The sequence below is a fragment of the Balaenoptera musculus genome, chromosome 11, assembly GCF_009873245.2.
Source record: "Balaenoptera musculus isolate JJ_BM4_2016_0621 chromosome 11, mBalMus1.pri.v3, whole genome shotgun sequence".
NCBI classification, from domain to species: domain Eukaryota; kingdom Metazoa; phylum Chordata; class Mammalia; order Artiodactyla; family Balaenopteridae; genus Balaenoptera; species Balaenoptera musculus.
The window spans coordinates 72,244,720-72,267,876 of NC_045795.1; the positions used below are offsets into that span (position 1 = coordinate 72,244,720).

Genomic DNA, 23,157 nt, shown 5'->3' on the forward strand with positions numbered 1-23,157 from the left:
AATAAAGAAATACCTGCAGAGCTTCAGCTATTCGCTCAACCAAACCCAAAACAACATCTTCCAAATCTTGAAAAGTAGGATAAAATTCCATTTTATCATCATCAAACGTCAATTCCATCTTAAATATTGGCAGCCCTCGTTGATCTTCTTGGTCAAAGAGTTTTACAAATCCTTCTACAGTTCTCTTTAAGAGCTCTTTTAGCTGCATGATGCCATAAGTTATTATTACTTTAGAAAGTACAAATTGAACCTTTAACTATAATCAGTAAGCTATTGCCTATAATTAATTCACTCTACCAATCCATTTAGTCCTGAAAATTATCTTCATTCAGCACAATATGTTCTTAATAAATATAGTCTAAAATAAATAGGACAATATATACAAACTTTAATTTTTCTATAGAATATCAACAATCTTAAAATGGCAACTCAGAATCTTCTACATCCTTTAGTAATTCTGTCCCTGGTACAGAAAAAGTTCCGGAAGACCCAACAATATGGTAAAGACTGAGGGGAGGAGAGGCCTGAAACCTAAGTTTGGGGGTGTCATGAGGTGACATGTATACGGGGCAAGGGACAGTAGTGTACTAGAGCTAGCTCCTACAATTATAAGAGCCAATTGTTAAACATTCAAGAATTTTGTTAGCCAGACACTAAACTCTTGGATGCTTGACAATCACCATGGTGGGAATATTTACCCCATGGAAATTGGCAAACACTACAAACCAGGGCTTTTTCTCCTGGGGTCAGATTTCCAGCACATCACTAGGTGAGAGTGAAGCCACTGGAAATGTGCACTATAAGTTACCAAAGTATGAATAATGCTTTCTTATACAGAACCAACTATTAGATATTTAAGCAAGGTAGACAAACATATATCTAAATAATCTTCAAAACATTCCTCATCTCTTTACTTCTTATCATATAATCATAGTCCTCTTAAGAGGATAAAGGTAAAAAGGAAATCATGTATATTCGTTACAGTATTACATACCAGATATATATATATATATGTATATATATATATATATATATATATAAATTCCCTTTAAAAATGGCAAAATTCATGGAATCTTTGGAGGTCTTTACCAAAAGGAAAAGTTTTTATTCAAAACTATTTTTCTAGGATTACATTTCTACAATAGTAAAAATTCAAGGAGCTCATAAAATAATTGTATAAAATTCATATTCTCTTTCTGTTTGTCATTTAAAGACGATCAATAACGTTTCGAACCAAGATTTGACTGAGAACAAAACGAAAATCAATTAACTTGTAATTTCATAAGTTCAAAAATATGTTCACTAGGATAGTACTTTTGTTAATTTACTCCAATAAAGCTATAGATAATTAGCTTATAGCCTTTAAGCATGATTCCAGTAATCAATCATAATATTGACACATACTTCTAGACTTACCTCTCATTTTATTTTTTATTTTTTAGATTTTATTTATTTATTTATTTATTGGCTGTGTTGGGTCTTCGTTGCTGCGCACGGGCTTTCTCTAGTCGCAGCAAGTGGGGGCTACTCTTCGTTGTGGTGCGCGGGCTTTTCACTGCGGTGGTTTCTCACTGCGGTGGCTTCTCTTGTTGCGGAGCAGGGCTCTAGGCACACAGGCTCAGTAGTTGTGACTCACCGGCTCTAGAGCACAGGCTCAGTAGTCGTGGCGCACGGGCTTAGTTGCTCCGCAGCATGTGGGATCTTCCCAGACCAGGGCTCGAACCCATGTCCCCTTCATTGGCAGGCAGATTCTTAACCACTGCTCCACCAAGGAAGCCCTTCCCTCTCATTTTTAGACTGCTTCCAGAAATGAAGCATTTTTCTGCTAAAGTTATTTAAACAAAATTATGGTAAAAGTCTTTCTTAATTTATTTCAAAATAATTATATAGCACTATATCTAAAGAAGATATATTTAAAATACTAAAGTAACTTCAATAACATTATCATTTAAAATATACAAAACCTATTTACCTGATTTGACATAAGTGTGGAAACACAGTTATAAAATGCATCCAGTTTCTCAGGTTTAATGCCTTCTAGTGACTCCTTCTTGGTAAAGAGACTTATAACCTTTGGATACCAAGTGTTCATTATCTTCTCTTCTGCCTTTCTAGCTTGTATTGATAAATCATTTTTCAATGATTCACAGTCAATTGGGCCTTTACCTCTATTTATGAGAAAAAAATGATTTAAAGCAAACAATAGATATTGGTCATGATGTAAAATTGTTGAAACAAGTAAGATAAATTAAAAAAATTTTTAACCTAAGAAAAGTCCTGAGTATTTATCAATCAGTTTTTTAAATTATATAGTCAAAATATAAAGACTCAAGCAGGAGACATTCAAATTTTAAATGTTAGTTAATAAATATGGGATTTTACCTAATTCCAGTTAAGTCTAGCAAAACTGTATTGGCAAATGTTGTATAACCAAGGTCCAATAACATTTTCATAGTTGGATGAACAATGTACAAATTAGCTAATATTTGATTTCTTGTCTGCAGATAGTTAGAATGCCAAAGCTTAGAATAATCCAGGCCTCTGGAAAAGCAAAACATCATATCAAACAGGATTCAAATGATACATTCTAAATTTTAGGAAATAATATTTGTGACATGGAATTAGTATCAAAGTGAGAAGACTGGGGGTTGAGGAGAGAAATGTGCTCAGCAATGGGAAACTTAGGAGATAAGCATGTAATAAAAATACATCAAGAACTTAAGAGTTCATTATCTTCGGAGAGACCAGAGATCATTTGTGGGTAAGGCAGGCTGATGGGCCAGGCATGAGTTCCCTAACTTCCACTGTGCTCTGGCTCAGTTACCCTGGGTAGTGATAAACAAACTCAGTCCTTAGGATTGGGGAGAAGAGACGGAGAAATCTGTCTGGCATACTGCAAAGCTTACTTAAGACCAAGTTGAGTTATACATCCATAAATGTTCCCACTAACTGCATAAGCAACAACTAGATAAGTTCAATGTAGAGGATACCTTTGGGGAAAAAAAACCCAGTAGTACTATTTTTTTTTACATGTTTTCAAAACACTTTTGAGCTTCACAGTTGTAGCCTTGAATGTAAGACCAGTTTATTTTCAATCAGTTATCAAAACCTAGATACAGTACTGTTTAATAAAAATTTTACTTACACAGGGGATTCAGGTAAAGGGCCTCCTTCATCTTCAAGCCATTTAACTGGAGGTCTCACAAGAACACTCCTCACTAAAAAAAAAAAAAAAAAATGTATATATATACATATATTTTATACATAGATAGATAGGTTAATACTTCTTGAAAATCCTTGCAAGACTTAACTGAAATCAAAGTTTCTAACTTTTGATAATGGATAGTATAGTTTAATATGAATCAAAATGAGTATAAGAAAAAAATCCCTTATGTGAAACAAAATCATGCTCTTGGTATTATTTCGGCCCTGCTTTGGAGGTGAATTCAGATACAGTAAAGCTTTAATAAGTTCTCAGTTTTTCTCATCCTATGTATTCAAAGGTCACTGGCATGGCCACTTAAAAAAATTAATCCAATTAAAAATTGCAAAGGTTAAATCCCTAATAAATCTCCCCAAACACATTAATATTTTCTTACAATCCTGTAAATAGTATAACTATAACCATAAAGACAAAGTAAAAAATTAAAAAGCTATTAAGCACATAAAAATTACAAAAAGTACCCTTAAAAACAGTGTCCTTAAATTACAAAGATTTGACTAGGTTATAGGCTCAAAGTTAAAACTTTAAAAATATCTAAGAAATACATATAGCTAAACATATAATGTTCATTATTCATATTTCTACTTTCGATTGGGAGAGGTGGGGGAACAAGCAAGCTTGGCGTGTGTTAAATGCCACTTACCCAAATATCTCTTCATGCTTTTTTCAAAATCACTTGACACCTCATTTATGAGACTTTGAATGAGTTCTTCTCTTTCTTTCCCTTCCTTTAAAGACTCAGGTATCAGCATTAACATGTGATCCAGCCATTCCTGCTGAATAGGTACTATGGGACTACTCTCTACACATTGTTTCAAATAAATATAGTTGAACTGAGAATGTAATAAGAAAAAATTAAATGTTCTAAATGGTGTAGCATTTCAATGATACATGTGAAATGTAGCATTTCAGAGTAAAAATATTATGAAAAATAACATGTTTTCAGAATAAAAATATTTTATCCAAAAGTACAACCTACAAAGAAACTATTTTATATTTTTATTTATGATGAGTTCTCTCCAAATTAATGTTCTTAGTATACTCTTCACTTTCTTAAGGCAAAACAAACATCCTTAATCTAACTTAACTATTCCTTCATTTAACAAATATTCATTAATTCAACAAATATTCAGGTATTGTTCCAAATGCTGAGGATATAGTAATAAACAAAACAGACAAAGCCCCACTCTCCTGGAGATACTATTCTGGTATAATAGCATCATAATATAATTTCATAAATTCTCCCATAACAATGAGTAGTCTGACAAAAATAGACATGAACAAATGGAAAGACAGTACTTGATCTTGGTAAAGATATTTTAACATCATGAAAATTTAAAGTTGTCCCAAAATCAATTTAATGCAATACCAATAAAAATATCTACACACATTTTTAAGAAACTAGACAAGTAGAGACTAAAGTTCAAGTGGAAAAATAAATAGTCAAGAAATTCCTGAGAAAGAAAATTTATAAGGAAGAACTATCCCTAGGAGACATTAAAACATATTATAAAGTCTCCCTGATGAGAATAGTATGGTACAGGTACATGAATAGACAGACGACTGGGGAAAAAAAATAGAAAGTCCAGAAATAGATCCAGTCCATAGGAAAATGTAGCATATGATAAATGTGGCACCCCAAATCACTGAAGCAAAGATAAAGATTTTAATAAATATTTCTGGGACAACTGGTTAGCCATTTGGAAAAAGATAAATTTAACACCTTTCTTCCAACATACACAAGAATAAATTCCAAATAGATCAGGAATTTAATTAAACTAAACAATAAAACTATACAAGGCCAGAAAAAAACTGATAAAATTCTTCTATAATTGAGCGTAGGGGAAGACTTTAAAACTATGATTCAAATTCCAGGTACAAAAAAGGAAAAAATGATTGACAAATTCTGACTCCATAAAATTAAAATGCTTGCATGTTTTAAAAACATCATAATAAAAAAGGTCAAAAGACTACTGACACTCTGGGAGAAAATATTTGCAAAGTATATCTCAAATAAAGGGGAAAGAATGCTTAAAAATTTAGGAGATGGGTGAAACTTGAGGACATTATGCTAAATGAAGTAGGCCAATGACAAAAAGATAAACACTTTATGATTCCACTTATATGAGGTATCTACAGTAGTCAAATTCATAAAACAGAAAATAGAATGCCACTTGCCAGGGACTAGGGGGAAAAGGAAATGGAGAGTTGTTTCATGAGTGTAGAGTTTCAGTTTTGCAATATGAAAATATTCTGGAGATTAGTTGCACAATGTGAAAATACTTAACGCCACTGAACAGTACACTTTATTTATTTTTAATTAATTTATTTATATATTTTTGGCTGCATTGGGTCTTCATTGCTGCGCTCAGGCTTTCTCTAGTTGCCGGGGGCTGCTCTTCATTGCGGTGTGTGGGCTTCTCATTGCGGTGGCTCCTCTTGTTGCAGAGCACAGGCTCTAGGCATGCGGGCTTCAGTAGTTGTGGCACATGGGCTCAGTAGTTGTGGTGCACAGGCTTAGTTGCTCCGCGGCATGTGGGATCTTCCGGGACCAGGGCTCGAACCTGTGTCCCCTGCATTGCCAGGCGGATTCTTAACCACTGCGCCACCAGGGAAGTCCTGAACAGTACATTTTAAAATAGTTAAGATGGTGGGACTTCCCTGGTGGTGCAGAGTAGGTTTCTCACATGCTATGGGTTAGCAATTTAAAAACAGTTTATGTGTATTCTAGAATTTAACAAAATCGGTAAATATACTGTGGTTCATAAAAGCTAGGTTTCTGACTGTGAGAGAAGGGAGCAACAAATAAGGAAAGAGGGAAGACTAGAATGAACCCAGTGATATTAAATTGGAATAGGAGGCATAAGTATAAACTCATGGTTTTTAAGATAGACAGAGGAGAGAAGGAAGGATGGATAGATAGATAGATAGATAGATAGATAGATAGATAGATAGATAGATAGATAGATAGACAAACAGAAAGATAATTTCCTGGCTCTTTCTGCTGAGAGAACAAAGAAGAATTACATCTCAGGAACACAGCTAACACCCATGTCATGGTTTCTAAATACCATTCTCTACTAAAAAGAGGCAGGAATCCTTGGAGAAATGACTGACTCCAGGATTAGAATAGGAAAAGTACAGTATAAGCCTGGAATATCTTACTCTATCAAAACATGAGATCTCAAAGAATGATGGGATAAGCTAAAAAGAATATAACAGTCAATTTGAAGGGCTCCCACTGGCCAAATCTGGGGCAGCTGAACATCAAAATAAACCATAGTAGTAACACATTAAATTCAATAGCTAAAATAAGACTGTCCGTAAATAGTCCATACTGATATAAATGAATTAATGAATGAGGAAAGAAAGAGAGAGAGAGAGAAAGAAAGGAAAAGGATGAAGTTCTTCCTTACTACAAAATTCCAACTAAAAAATATACAAGGAATGGTGGGAAAATTACTATCTGGCAACCACCATAGTAATCATTGTTTCAGGCAAGAATATTAACATTATGGGGACGAGTGAACATATAGGAGAATTCTTTGTACTCTTTTTACAATTTTCTGTAAGTCTGAAATTATTTCGAAATAACATATTTTTTTAAAGGAATGACCTGGTTGGACATTTTTTCTTTTGTCTCCTACTTAAAATTTTTTTTCAATTAGTTGTTCACTCCAAAATTCTTCTAGAGGGTCATTTTCTATGGCTATTCCACTAATATGCTGCTTGATCTTAAACATCCTGTGGTGGTCCCCAATCCCTCAACAGACTTACTCTGTCTAGTAATGAATCTGATCTTCTCCCCACTCTTTCTCTTCCCTCTCCCCCTAGGTGATTTCATCTAGTCCCGTGACTATAAATATCAACTATATATGTTGATGTGTTCTAAATCTGTATCTCTAGAACTCAGCTCTTCCTGAAATATCCAGCATAGCCAAAAGAGATCTCTTGATCTCCCAGCTCCTAAAACGTTCCTTCCTCAGTCTTAGCCATGTCAATAAACAGCACCAAATTAAGCTATAAAATATATATATTTGAACCTTACAATTGGAGTATACATTCTTCCATTAGCAAAGAGATATCTGACTTTTCTGAGTGAGACCATGTGCTTTCAAAGTCTTTTTTGAAAAATTCCTACTTTATGCCCTCACTGTGGTCTCTTCATACTTCTATCACACCTGTTGTATTTTACTGAACATAAGTGTTTATATTCATTAATTCATCAAGCATTTATTGAATATCCACTATTGGTAGTCAATACCATAGTTGTTAAAGACACAAAGATATTTAAGAAGCAACTCCTAGCCTCAAGACTAGAAAATACATCATTTTAATACATAAAAATATCAAAGGAATACCAAATACAATATGCTAAGAAAAATAATAAAAATGAACAATGTATAACAGGAGCAAAGAAGAAGTCATCTACCCAAACCCATAGAAATAGGGTAAGACTTCCTGGGGATGGTAACTGAGCTGAAATAGAGACAGCCAGGTAAGAAGAAGCATGGATGGTGAGGGGACGTGTGGGGCAAAAGCAGCGAGGTGAGAAACGTTATGTTTCCTCAAGGATGAATAAGAAAGTCCATGCTGGTGAAGCATAAAATATGATACAGAGCGTGGCGAGAGGAGAGGCAGGAGAATAGGTAGGAGTCATATTACAGAAAGCCTCGCATACACATTAAGATTTAATTCTGTAGGTTATGAGAAGCCACTGATGGCTATTGTAGTCAAGGCGAAAGAGGAAGTCCTGATCTAAGGCTAGGACAAAAAGAGGACTGATTGGAGAAATATTCGTAGCATTTGGGGACTAATTGTATGGCAGAGAGGGGGGAAAAAGAAGTTAAGACTCAGGTGTTTTAAGCATGAGTGACTGGGTAAATAGTGATAACTAGAAGAGAGAATAAGGAGGAAGAGACGTCTTATGGAAGAAGCTGATAAGTTCATTTTTTCTGACATGCTGAATTTGAGGTATTTGTGCATCAAAATCTATGGGAGTCATCAAAATATGGAAGGTACTTGAAATCAGAAGAGAATCATCCAGGAAGATTCAAGGAAAGAGAACAGTGGGCCACAGTCAGGCAGGGAAGAGAAACCCATGAAGATGACAGAGAAATAATATTTAGAGAACTAGAAAAATAAGTATAAGGGCATTTAAAAGGAAGTGAATATTCAGCAGTGTCAAAAATCAGCTGGAATTGTCACTATTTTTTATTTTAGCCGTACTAATGGGTATGTAGTGATAACTCATCACAGTTTTAATTTACATTTCCCTAATGGTTAATAATGTTGAGCATCTTTGATGTGCTTATTTGCCATCCATATATCCTCTTTGGTAAAATGTCTAGTCATGTCTTTTACTCATTTTCTGATTGGATTTTTTGTTTTTATCCTGTTGAGTTTTGAGAGTTCTTAAATATTCTAGATACAAGTCCTTTGTTGGATATGTGATTTGTGAATATTTTCTTGCAGTATGTAGCTTGTTTTTCCATCCTCTTAACAGAATCTTTCACCTAGCTATAGTTTTTAATTTTTATGAAATAAAATTTATTGGTTTTTTTTATGGATTGTGCTTTTTATTTTTTGGCCGTGCTGCGCAGCACGCAGGATCTTAGTTCCCCGACCATGGATCGAACTCATGCCCACTGCAATGGAAGTGCAGAGTCTTAACCACTGAACAGCCAGGGAAGTCCTGGTCTGTGCCTTTTTAAATTCAGGTATAGTTGATTTACAATATATATTAGTTTCAGATGTACAACATAGTGATTCAAAATTTTTATAGATTATACTCCATTTAAAGTTATAAAATATAGGCTATATTCCCTGTGCTATACAATGTATCATTATAGCTTATTTATTTTATACATAGTAGTTTGTACCTCTTAATCCCCTACCCCTATCTTGCCTCTCCTCCCTTTCCTCTCCCCACTGGTAACCACTAGTTTTTTCTCTGTATGTGTGAGTCGGTTTCTGTTTTGTTATATTCCTTCGTTTGTTTTATTTTTTAGATTCCACATATAAATGATAACATACAGTATTTATCTTTCTCTGTCTGACTTATTTCTCTATGCATAATACTCTCCAGGTTTATCTTTGTTGTTGCAAATGGAAAATTTTCGTTCTTTTTTATGGCTGAGTTATTCCATTCCATATATATATATATATATATGTATATAAATTATATATATGTATATAAATTCACATCTTCCTTATCCACGTCTTGGCTTTTGTAAATAATGCTGTTGTGAACATTAGGGTGCATTTATCTTTTTGATTAGTGGTTTTGTTTACTTTGGATATATACCCAGAAATGGAATGGCTGGGTCATATGCAGTTCTATTTTTAGTTTTTAGAGGGACCTCCACACTGTTTCCCATAGTGGCTGCACCACTTTATGTTCCCACCAACAGTGTACAAGGGCTCCCTTCTCTCTACATCCTCACCAACATTAGCTATTTGTGGTCTTTTTTTTTTTAACATCTTTATTGGAGTGTAATTGCTTTACAATGGTGTGTCAGTTTCTGCTTTATAACAAAGTGAATCAGCTATGCATATACATATTTCCCCATATCCTCTCCCTCTTGTGTCTCCCTCCCACACTCCCTATCCCACCCCTCTAGGTAGTCACAGAGCACTGAGCTGATCTCCCTGTGCAATGCGGCTGCTTCCCACTAGCTATCTATTTTACATTTGGTAGTGTATATATGTGCATGCCATTCTCTTACTTTGTCCCAGCTTACCCTTCCCACTCCCTGTGTCCTCAAGTCCATTCTCTGCATCTGTGTTTTTATTCCTGTCCTGCCCCTAGGTTCTTCAGAACCTTTTTTTTTTTTTTTGATTCCATGTATATGTGTTAGCATATGGTATTTGTTTTTCTCTTTCTGACTTACTTCACTCTGTATGACAGACTCTACATCCATCCACCTCACTACAAATAACTCAATTTCGTTTCTTTTTATGGCTGAGTAATATTCCATTGTATATATGTGCCACATCTTCTTTATCCATTCATCTGTCGATGGACACTTAGGTTGCTTCCATGTCCTGGCTATTGTAAATAGAGCTGCAATGAACATTATGGTACAAGAATCTTTTTGAATTATGGTTTTCTCAGGGTATATGCCCAGTAGTGGGATTGCTGGGTCGTATGGTAGTTCTATTTTTAGTTTTTTAAGGAACCTCTATACTGTTCTCCATAGTGGCTGTATCAATTTACATTCCTGCCAACAGTGCAAGAGGGTTCCCTTTTCTCCACACCCTCTCCAGCATTTATTGTTTGTAGATTTTTTGATGATGGCCATTCTGACTGGTGTGAGGTGATACCTCATTGTAGTTTTGATTTACATTTCTCTAATGATTAGTGATGTTGAGCATCCTTTCATGTGTTTGTTGGCAATCTGTATGTCTTCTTTGGAGAAATGTCTATTTAGGTCTTCTGCCCATTTTTGGATTGGGTTGTTTGTTTTTTTGAAATTGAGCTGCATGAGCTACTTGTAAATTTTGGAGATTAATCCTTTCTCAGTTGCTTCATTTGCAAATATTTTCTCCCATTCTGAGGGCTGTCTTTTCATCTTGTTTATGGTTTCTTTTGCTATGTAAAAGCTCTTAAGTTTCATTAGGTCCCATTTGTTTATTTTTGTTTTTATTTCCATTTCTCTAGGAGGTGGTCAAAAAGAATCTTGCTGTGATTTATGTCATAGAGTGCTCTGCCTATGTTTTCTTCTAAGAGTTTGATAGTGTCTGCCTTACATTTAGGTCTTTAATCCATTTGGAGTTTATTTTTGTGTATGGTGTTAGGGAGTGTTCTAATTTCATTCTTCTACATGTAGCTGTCCAGTTTTCCCAGCACCAATCATTGAAGAGGCTGTCTTTTCTCCATTGTATATTCTTGCCTCCTTTATCAAAAATAAGGTGACCATATGTGTTTGGGTTTATCTCTGGGCTTTCTATCTTGTTCCATTGATCTATATTTCTGTTTTTGTGCCAGTACCATACTGTCTTGATTACTGTAGCTTTGTAGTATCATCTGAAGTCAGGGAGCCTGATTCCTCCAGCTCTGTTTTTCTTTCTCTAGTTTGCTTTGGCTACCTGCCCCAGTGATAAGGAGGTTGAAATAGCATACAGTGATGTAGCCAAAAGACTTACCAAATAAAATAGCACTTACAAGAGACATGTCTTCACATCTTCCCCTGTCTTCCCCTGAAAATAACATGCTTTTCCTAACACACTCTTCGTCTTCCTATAAAGTAGAAACTTTATTTTGCACAAACATGTAGTTATTCCAGATTAGGATAAAGGATAGACAAGGTATAGTAGCTATCTTTAAATATATACTCCTAAGCAGTGTCATTTTAAAATTGTTTTACCCTGCTTACCTCCCCTACCCTATATCCTCCTCTCCTCTAATTTGGAGACACTCCATAAAAATTTTTCACTTTAAAGGTAGCTTGCCATCTCTCTAGAGCCCTCACCACTGTCTCCATTCACTGTGTATAGATGGCAGAACTTTTCAGGTGCACTGTTTAACTGTTAAAATAGTAACCACAACCTCATCAGGCCCAAAATGGAGCATAATGCATGGTACAAGGAATATTTATGTATTTTTGGAATTTTATAATATTTAGTAAGAGTATATGAAAGGATTACTACTGTATCAAAATATATTGTTTCAATTTAGTCTATCCTGGATATGTACTAAAGGATGTTACCACAAGAGAAGAGAGCCTTCTACAGAAAGTCTCTACAGATTTTGCTGTTTTATTTTGTATGTGGATTTTTACTTTTGCCTAAATGCATTTATCCTTCATATCAATTATAACATCTGACACTATGTAGAAGCTAAAAATTTAGAGGGAGGAACATTATTTTCAAGATCTTCTTCAAGCCTCTTATGCATATAAGAGAAACCAATCAGCACCTGATACTCTCTGTCTAAATATGTTACTGGTAATATGTATTTTGCCCAGTGCCATTCATTTGGAACATAATTGTTTTCTTCCTTTATTTTAAAAATGTTCGTTTTTTAGATAAGCATCAGCTTTGTTGTTTGTAGACCTTTTGAGCAACACAACGTAAAACTATATTTAGTTGATTTAGCTATAGCAGTACAATGATTAGTAATATAAAAATTAACTTAAGGGGAAAAAAAAAGATTGCTTTGGCTATTTGGGCTCTTTTGTGTTTCCATACAAATTGTGAAATTTTTTGTTCTAGTTCTATGAAAAATGCCATTGGTAGTTTGATAGGGATTGCATTGAATCTAGATTGCTTTGGGTAGTATAGTCATTTTCACATGTTGATTCTTCCAATCCAAGAACATGGTATATCTCTCCATCTGTTGGTATCATCTTTAATTTCTTTCATCAGTGTCATACAGTTTTCTGCATACAGGTCTTTTGTCTCCCTTGGTAGGTTTATTCCTAGGTATTTTATTCTTTTTGTTGCAATGGTAAAAGGGAGTGTTTCCTTAATTTCTGTTTCCGATTTTTCATCATTAGTGTATAGGAATGCAAGAGATTTCTGTGCATTAATTTTGTATCCTGGTACTTTACCAAATTTTTTCATTAGCTCTAGTAGTTTTCTGGTAGCATCTTTAGGATTCTCTATGTATAGTATCATGTCATCTGCAAACAGTGACAGCTTTACTTCTTCTTTGTCAGTTTGGATTCCTTTTATTTCTTTTTTGTCTCAGATTGCTGTGGCTAAAACTACCAAAACTATGTTGAAGAATAGTGGTTAGAGTGGACAACCTTGTCTTGTTCCTGATCTCAGAGGAAATGGTTTCAGTTTTGCACCATTAAGAACGATGTTGGCTGTGGGTTTGTCGTATATGGCCTTTATTATGTTGAGGAAAGTTCCCTCTATGCCTGCGCTCTGGAGGATTTTTATCATAAATCGGTGTTGAATTTTGTCAAAAGCTTTTTCTGCATCTATTGAGATGATCATACGGTTTTTCTCCTTCAGTTTGTTAATATGGTGTATCACATTGATTCATTTGCATATACTGAAAAATCTTTGCATTCCTGGGATAAACCCCACTTGATCATGGTGAATGATCCTTTGAATGTGCTGTGGGATTCTGTTTGCTAGTATTTGGTTGAGGATTTTTGCATCTATGTTCATCAGTGATATTGGCCTGTAGTTTTCTTTCTTTGTGACATCTTTGTCTGGTTTTGGTAACAGGGTGATGGTGGTCTCGTAGAATGAGTTTGGGAGTGTCCCTCCCTCTCCTATATTTTGGAAGAGTTTGAGAAGGATAGGTGTTGGCTCTTCTCTAAATGTTTCATAGAATTCGCCTGTGAAGCCATTTGGTCCTGGGCTTTTGTTTGTTGGAAGATTTTTAATCACAGTTTCAATTTCAGTGCTTGTGATTGGTCTGTTTATATTTTCTATTTCTTCCTGGTTCCGTCTCAGAAGGTTGTGCTTTTCTAAGAATTTGTCCATTTCTTCCAGGTTGTCCCTTTTATTGGCATATAGTTGCTTGTAGTAATCACTCATGATCCTTTGTATTTCTGCAGTGTCAGTTGTTACTTCTCCTTTTTCATTTCTAATTCGATTGATCTGAGTCTTCTCCCTTTTTTTCTTGATGAGTCTGGCTAATGGTTTATCAATTTTGTTTATCTTCTCAAAGAACCAGCTTTTAGTTGTATTGATCTTTGTTATTGTTTCCTTCATTTCTTTTTCATTTATTTCTGATCTGATGTGTATGATTTCTTTCCTTCTTCTAACTTTGGGTTATTTTTGTTCTTCTTTCTCTAATTGCTTTAGGTGCAAGGGTGGGTTGTTTAGTAGAGATGTTTCTTGTTTCTTGAGGTAGGATTGTATTGCTATAAACTTCCCTCTTAGAACTGCTTTTGCTGCATCCCATAGGTTTTGGTCATCGTGTTTTCATTGTCATTTGTCTCTAGCTATTTTTTTATTTCCTCTTTGATTTCTTCAGTGATCTCTTGCTTATTTAGTCGTGTATTGTTTAGCTTCCATGTGTTTGTATTTTTTACAGATTTTTTCCTGTAATTGATATCTAGTCTCATAGCGTTGTGGTTGGAAGATACTTGATACGATTTCAATTGTCCTAAATTAACCAAGGCTTGATTTGTGACCCAAGATATGCTCTATCCTGGAAACTGTTCTATGAGCACTTGAGAAGAAAGTGTATTCTGTTGTTTTCGGATGGAATGTCCTATAAATATCAATTAAGCCCATGTTGTTTAATGTATCATTTAAAGCTTGTGTTTCCTTATTTATTTTCATTTTGGATGATCTGTCCATTGGTGAAAGTGGGGTGTTAATTCCCCTACTATGATTGTGTTACTTTCAATTTCCCCTTTTATGGCTGTAAGCATTTGCCTTATGTATTGAGGTGCTCCTATGTTGGGTGCATAAATATTTACAATTGCTATATCTTCTTCTTGGATTGATCCCTTGATCATTATGTAGTGTCCTTCTTTGTGCCTTGAAATAGTCTTTATTTTAAAGTCTCTTTAGTCTGATATGAGAATTGCTACTCCAGCTTTCTTTTGATTTCCATTTGCATGGAATTTCTTTTTCCATCCCCTCACTTTCAGTCTGTATGTGTCCCTAGGTCTGAAGTGGGTCTCTTGTAAACAGAATATATATGGGTCTTGTTTTTGTATCCATTCAGCCAGTCTATGTCTTTTGGTTGGAGCATTTAATCCATTTACATAAGGTAGTTACTGATATGTATGTTCCTATTACCATTTTCTTAATTGTTTTGGGTTTGTTATTGTAGGTCTTTTCCTTGTCTTTTGTTTCCTGCCTAGACAAGTTCCTTTAGCATTTGTTGTAAAGCTGGTTTGGTGGTGCTGAATTCTCTTAGCCTTTGCTTGTCTGTAAAGGTTTTAATTTCTCCATCGAATCCAAATGAGATCCTTGCTGGGTAGAGTAATCTTGGTTGTAAGTTTTTCCCTTTCATCACTTTAAATATGTCCTGCCACTCCCTCTGGCTTGCAGAGTTTCTGCTGAAAGATCAGCTGATAACCTTATGGGGATTCCCTTGTATGTTACTTGTTGTTTTTCCCTTGCTGCTTTTAATATTTTTTCTTTGTATTTAATTTTTGATAGTTTGATTAATATGTTTCTTGGCGTGTTTCTCCTTGGGTTTATCCTGTATGGGACTCTCTGTGCTTCCTGGACTTGATTGACTGTTTCCTTCCCCGTATTAGGGAAGTTTTCAACTAGAATCTCATCAAATATTCTCTCAGTCCCTTTCTTTGTCTCTTCTTCTTCTGGGACCCCTATGATTTGAATGTTGGTGCATTTAATATTGTTCCAGAGGTCTCTGAGACTGTCCTCAATTCTCTTCATTCTTTTTCTTTATTCTGCTCTGCAGTAGTTATTTCCACTATTTTATCTTCCAGGTCACTTATCCGTTCTTCTGCTTCAATTATTCTGCTATTGATTCCTTCTAGAGAATTTTAAATTTCATTTATTGTGTTGTTCATCATTGTTCGTTTGCTCTTTAGTTCTTCTAGATCCTTGTTAAACATTTCTTGTATTTTCTCCATTCTATTTCCAAGATTTTGGATCATTTTTACTATCATTACTCTGAATTCTTTTTCAGGTAGACTGCCTATTTCCTCTTCATTTGTTTGGTCTGGTGGGTTTTTACCTTGCTCCTTCATGTGCTGTGTGTTTCTCTCTCTTCTCATTTTGCTTAACTTATTGTGTTTGGGGTCTCCTTTTCACAGGCTGCAGGTTTGTAGTTCCCGTTGTTTTTTGTGTCTGCCCCCCAGTGGGTAAGGTTGGTTCAGTGGGTTGTGTAGGCTTCCTGGTGGAGGGGACTGGTACCTGTGTTCTGGTGGATGAGTCTGGATCTTGTCTTTCTGGTGGGCAGGGCCGAGTCCAGTGGTGTGTTTTGGGGTGTCTGTGACCTTATTATGATCTTAGGCAGCCACTCTGCTAATGGGTGGGGTTGTATTCCTGTCTTGCTAGTTGTTTGGCATAGTGTGTCCAGCACTGTAGCTTGCTGGTCGTTGAGTGGAGCTGGGTTTTAGCATTTAGATGGAGATCACTGGGAGAGCTTTCACCATTTGATATTACGTGGAGCTGGGAGGTCTCTGGTGGACCAATGTCCTGAATTCAGCTCTCCCACCTCAGAGGCACAGGCCTGACACCCAGCCGGAGCACCATGATCCTGTCAGCCACATGGCAACAACAACTCTGTCAATATGTCTTCATCAACCAAATGAGCAACGCCAATTTGGGACCCAGGACCATTACTCGGTGGAAGAATTCCGGGTTCAGGCAGGGGACAGGCAGAGTGCAGATAATATCTGGATATTGCTTGACACTTTACAGACTGTTCTCAATGGATTTCCCTTCTTTGCTGAGCTTCAAAGCTTCCAAGATCTTGGGAGCTGGGAAGTGAAAGGCAGAGGGAGGGAGCGTGGGGCAGGAGCAGCCCCTGGGCGTTTGCCCATGGGAGTGGCTGTCTCTGTGGTCTTTTTGATGGTAGCCATTTTGACAGGTGTGAGGTGATATCTCATTGTGGTTTTTGTTTGCATTTCTCTGATGAATGAATGATAAATGAATGTTGAGCACCTTTTCATGTGCTTGTTAGCCATCTGTATGTCTTCTTCAGAAAAATGTCTATTCAGGTCTTCTGCCCATTTTTTAATTGGGTTGTTTGTTTTTTGACATTAAGTTAGTTGTATGAGCTGTTTATATACCTTGGATACTAACCCGTTTTCAGTCATATAATTTGCAAATATTTTCTCCCATTCAGTAGATTGTCTTTTCATTTTGTTGATGGTTTTGCTGTGCAAAAGCTTTCAAGTTTAATTAGGTCCCATTCATTTATTTTTGCTTTTGTTTTCTTTGCCTTAGGAGACCGATCCAAAAAAAATATTGCTACAATTTATGTCAAAAAGTATTCTGCCTATGTTATCTTCTAGGAGTTTTATGGTTTCCAATCTTACATTTAGGTCCTTAGTATGGATTGTGCTTTTGATGTCATGTCTAAGAATTCTTGACCAAGTCCTAGATTTTCTTCTAAAAGTTTTTTAATAGTTTTGTTTTACATTTAAATCCATGATCAATTTTTAGTTAATTTTTGTACAAGATGCAAAGTTTAGGCTGAGGTTTGGGGGTTTTGTTGTTTATTTCTTTTGTTATTTTATGGTTGTCCTATTGCTCCACCCCATTTGTTGAAAAGATTATCCTTTTTCCATTGAACTGATTTTTGCACCTTTGTCAAAAATCAGTTGGCTGTAGTTGAGTGTGTCTATTTCTGAGTCATCTATTCTGTTCTACTGATACATGTGTTCAATTGTTTGAAAGTAAAAAGTTTTTAAAAGTCAGCTGAAGGTCTAGTGAGAGAAATATTGAAAAAATATCCTTTGGGTTTGGCAACTAGTGGTCACTGGTGACATTAATGATGAAGTGGTGGAGTTCCTAGAAGCCAGATTGCCAGGGCAGTGGGTTTAAGAGCGAATTACTGTTTCATACCCAGCTACCTATTTTAGATTTTAAGACACTAAAGGCAAAAACTATGAGGGAAGAATGAGGATGCTAAACACATACACACAAAAATATCTTGCAATTCACCCAGCCTCACATTAAATATTTATAAATGTTTTGGGGTTGTTTTATATCAGTTCTTACATCTAGTAAAGAGGCAAATCCACAGCCAAAGTCTCCGGAAAAGTTGGGAGGCAGAGGGAGGAGGAGGAGGAGGAGTATTTTAAAAAGACAAAAAACTTGGTTTAGCTAAAATGAGGTTCTTCCAAAGATCCTCAGTCAGTAGGGAGGTATCCTTAGCCCTCTATCCCGAGAGGGAACTTCAAGTGCTCTGGAAAGCCTGTACCCCCATCTGGTAACATGCTGCATAAGTTCTTCTTTTGTGTAACCAGCTCCATAACTTTCCATAACCTTTGCTGTTAAGGAAATTTTACATGTTTTCATGTTTCCAACAATCACATCACAGTCCCATGTTGTCACCCATGCAGTCAGTGTCTTTTTTTTTTTTAATCTCTATCATCTAGCATGTGGGTAGCACACAATAGATTCGAAATAAGCAGTCATCATTATATCAACATCAAGACAATAAAAAGGGAGATGCATTTTCCTTTATAACTACCACTTTGAATATTTTTTCAGTTATTTGGAATAAAAACAAAAATATTTACAATTAATCCTCAAATAATGAGTAGCAACAAAAATGTAACTCTTAAAACCTGTATTGTCGGGCCTTCCCTGGTGGCGCAGTGGTTAAGAATCCACCTGCCAATGCAGGGGACACGGGTTCAAGCCCTGGTCCAGGACGATCCTACATGCCGCGGAGCAACTAAGCCCATGCGCCACAACTACTGAGCCTGCGGTCTAGAGCCCGCGAGCCACAACTACTGAAGCCTGTGTGCCTAGAGCTCATGCTCTGCAACAAGAGAAGCCACCGCAATAAGAAGCCACACACTGCAACGAAGAGTAGTCCCTGCTCTCTGCAACTAGATAAAGCCCGTGTGCAGCAATGAAGACCCAACTCAGCCAAAAATAAATAAATAAATAAATAAAACCTGTGTTGTCATCATGGCATGCTTGTTCCTCTGGCAGAGAAAATAATGTGTTTCTAAATTTCTTTATTCTCTAGGACGGAATTTAGCAGGTGGTCTTAGAAGGAGCTACTCTGTAACAATTTGTTTGAACATTTTCAAAGCAAGAAATATAAAAAATTGAACTCACTCCTTTCTTTTTAATTTCACTGGTCATCTGTCAAAAGCAAACAAACAAGACATAATTAAATCAAGAAGAAAATTTTTAAAGTAATTTAAAAATTTTTTAAATCAAAAATATAAATAGTTTTAAATATATGTATTATTCTTTCAAAAATACTAGTTGCATTGAGACTGATTTAAAATCAGAGTTAAAATAGTATAAAGATACACTTTTTAAAGAGAAAATATAGACCTACAGTTGGAGGATAATCTGGCTCTGGTGATGAAGGTGTTCTTTTATCCAATGTTCTGTCTAAATTTCTTTTGGCTCCTTCAATTCTGAAATTTATAGTTAGAAAAATGTATGACTCTCTTGAATATAACATTAAGATATATTATTAAAACATGACAATTTGAACATTTTTTCAACTATACTTGAAGAAGAGATATTCAAGAGTTCTTTATCTTACTGAATTTTCTGTAAGAAATAAATCTCAATTGCCATTATCAATGAGTCCTTAATATTCAAATTATTCATGTGTAATACAAAAGGAGACTAAAAATAATAGTCAATAATGTTCAATTATAACATGACAATTTTTAAGTTAATCCTGATGCATGTGGGCCCTTACGCATGTATTATCTCTGTTCAAATGCCATACTGTCAGAGAAGACTTCCCTTACCCTTATATTAAGTAGCACTTCCTTCACTATCCATCCCTTTTATCCTCACTTACCTTGCTTCATAGTACTTACCACCATTTAACATACTATATGTTGTAGACCGTTTTATTCATTGCCTTATCTCAATGCTCAGAATAGTACCTGGTACAGAGTAGGTGCTCAATAAACAGTTGTGAATGTAGGAATTTATCATCCATAAAATATAATTTCTTCTTTAATTAAAATTATATGATCATATAATCCGTTCACCTGTCACCAAATACTTACTGAATGTTTATATTCTGCAAGATACCCTACTAGGTTTTATTAAAACATAGCAGCAACAAGTTTCAAGGAATTTATAAACTGAAAGGGTAGGAAGATAAAATCAGAGTGCCATATAAAAAGTATGGGACCCTGAAGGTTCAGAGGAGGGACAAGTTCACTTCCACCTGAAGGTATCTTTGAAGGTTATGTGAACAAGTTAGCATTTGCAATACGCTTGAAATGAAGAAGAGGATCTCAGTTGGAGATGTGGCTTTCCTGGGCAGATGGATCTGAAAAGATAAAGACCCTAAGAAACAGGGAGACAAGGGAACAATCAAAGGCAAATATTGAAAATAAGGAGTTGTCCAACTCCAATTTTTGGAGTTGTCCAAAAATTGAAAATAAGGAGTTGTTCCAGAAGTTATGGAACCAGATGGAGATAAGTTTGGAGAAGTGGATTGGAATATCTAGCTAAGGGTCTCAAATAGCAAGCTTTTTTTATTAGTAGACAATGGGGAGTCACTAAGAGTTTTTAAGCATGAGAACATTTTTAGGAAGACAAATCTATCAGTTTGTAAAGGTTAAATACATTAGAAGGGATGGCCAAAGCAGAAAGTATACAAGGGAAAGAAAAGAGGCTTAAGAAAGAAGATTGAAGGATGCCAAGCATGACAGGAATGAAGAAGAACAACTGAAGGAGGCAAAGGAGACATGGTCAGAGGCAAAAGGAGAACTAAAAGGAATCTGAAGGAAAGGATGGCCACCAGAACGATAAAAGCATAAACTAGTAAATGCCATAAAGACAAAGATCATGTCTGTTTTGCTCACTGCTCTATCCATAGCACTTAGATAGTGTCCGTCAGGGTCAATAAATATCTGTAGAATGAATGATCAGAATAGTGGATTTGGAAAAGATTCTGCATGTCTAGTTCAGTACTTTATTTAATGCATGAATACTCTCAAAAATTTCAAGTTGTACCCCAGGATGAGTGAGGGGAGATGACATTCATCACTTTCTGAGGTAGCTCAATTTATTGTCAGCTAGCTCATATTCTTAGAAATAAATTTCTTGAGTTGTATCCTTTTAAATTCTATTCTCTGGAGCTATATAAAAAAAGTCATATTCCTCTTCTTTGTTACCCTTCCAAAACTTAGTAATACCTATCCAGTTCCTTTGACCATTCCTGTCAATAAAAGTTACCATTTATGGTGAGTTTATGATGTTCTAGGCATTGGCTTAAGATCTTTATATGCATGGATCTCATTTAACTCTCACAGAAATCCTAAGAGGTAACCACTATTATAATATTATCCCCATCTTACAGATAGGAAGATGAGGATAAGTAAAGTTACTTGACTTGCCAAATTCAAATTAATAAGCTGTAGAGATGGGATATGAACTCAGGCCTGTCTAAACTCCTCCCCATTAAGCAAATCAGTTCCCTTCAAATTAGGTAGTTTCAAAATTCCTCACTCTCCTTGGTAGCTATAATGGTTTAGCAACATCCCTCTCATAGTGTGACCCCAGAATTCCAGATGTTGCATGACCAATGGAGGGTGAAAATTTTCTCTCCCACATTCTAGTCATTCTTCATTTATTAAAAGAGACTAAGACTGAATTAGCTTTTTTGAGTAGCCTCATTTCCCTGTTGTGTCTTACTGAGCCTGACTAAATCAAAATGAAAACACGATGACACAAAACCTATGGGGCACAGCAAAAGCAGTTTTAAGAGGGAAGTTTATAGCAATACAATCTCACCTCAGGAAACAAGAAAAATCTCAAATAAACAATCTAACCCTACACTTAAAACAACTAGAGAAAGAAGAACAAAGAAAACCCAAAGTCAGTAGAAGGAAAGAAATCATAAATATCAGAGCAGAAATAAATGAAATAGAAATGAAGAAAACAATACCAAAGATCAATAAAACTAAAAGCTGGTTCTTTGAGAAGATAAATAAAATTGATAAACCCTTAGCCAGACTCATCAAGAAAAAAAGGGAGAGGATGCAAATCAATAAAATTGGAAACGAAAAAGAAGAAATCACAACTGACACTGCAGAAATACAAAGGATTATAAGACACTACTACAAACAACCATATGCCAATAAAATGGACAACCATGAAGAAATGGACAAACTCTTGGAAAGGTACAATTTTCCAAGACTGACCAGGAAAAATTAGAAAATATAAACAGACCTATCACAAGTAATGAAATTGAAACCATAATTTAAAATATTCCAACAAACAAAAGTCCAGGACCAGATGGCTTCACAGGCGAATTCTATCAAACATTTAGAGAAGAGCTAATACTGATCCTTCTCAAACTCTTCTAAAAAATTGCAGAGGGAGAAACACTCCCAAATTCGTTCTACAAAGCCACCATCACCCTAATACCAAAACCAGAAAAAGATATCACAAAAAAAGAAGATTAAAGACCAATATCACTGATGAACACACATGCAAAAATCCTGAACAAAATACTAGCAAACAGAATCCAACAACACATTAAAAGGATCATACACCATGATCAAGTGGGATTTAACCCAGGGATGCAAGGATTTTTCAATATACGCAAATAAGTCAATGTGATACACCACATTAACAAATTAAGGAATAAAAACCATATGATCATCTCAATAGATGCAGAAAAAACTTTCAACAAAATTCAACACCCATTTATGTTAAAAATTCTCTAGAAAATGGGCATGGGGGAACCTACCTCAACATAATAAAGGCCATATATGACAAATCCACAGCGAGCATCATACTCAATGGTGAAAAACTGAAAGCATTTCCTCTAAGATCAGGAACAAGACAAGGATGTCCACTATCGCCACTCTATTCAACATAGTTTTGGAAGTCCTAACCACAGCAATCAGAGAAGAAAAAGAAACAAAGGGAATCCAAACTGGAAAAGAAGAAGTAAAACTGTCACTGTTTGCCGATGATGTGATACTATACATAGATAATCCTAAAGATGCCACCAGAAAATTACTACAACTAATCAATGAATTTGGTAAGGTTGCAGGATACAAAATTAATTCACAGAAATCTCTGGCATTCCTATACACCAACAACGAAAAATCAGGAAGAGAAAATAAGGAAACACTCCCATTTACCATTGCAACAAAAAGAATAAAATACCTAGGAATAAACCTGCCTAAGGTGGCAAAAGACTTGTACTCAGAAAAATATAAAACACTGATGAAAGAAATCAAAGATGACATAAACAGACGGAGAATATACCATGTTCTTGGATTGGAAGAATCAATATTGTGAAAATGACTATACTACCCAAAGTAATCTACAGATTCAATGCAATCCCTATCAAA

At 35.5% G+C, this 23,157-nt stretch overlaps 1 protein-coding gene across 1 annotated transcript in view; it reads right to left on the bottom strand.

Annotated features, from left to right (window-relative positions):
• DNAH12 (dynein axonemal heavy chain 12) overlaps positions 1–23,157 on the bottom strand; it is a 235,027-nt gene that overhangs the window by 186,775 nt on the left and 25,095 nt on the right. Inside the window, exons 4-10 of the mRNA XM_036869723.1 lie at positions 19,152–19,233; positions 18,923–18,949; positions 3,867–4,056; positions 3,146–3,218; positions 2,383–2,541; positions 1,973–2,168; positions 14–202 (exon numbers count right to left, since the gene is read on the bottom strand). Of these exons, the coding sequence (XP_036725618.1) occupies positions 14–202; positions 1,973–2,168; positions 2,383–2,541; positions 3,146–3,218; positions 3,867–4,056; positions 18,923–18,949; positions 19,152–19,233 (916 nt within the window). The remainder of the gene's footprint in view (positions 1–13; positions 203–1,972; positions 2,169–2,382; positions 2,542–3,145; positions 3,219–3,866; positions 4,057–18,922; positions 18,950–19,151; positions 19,234–23,157) is intronic.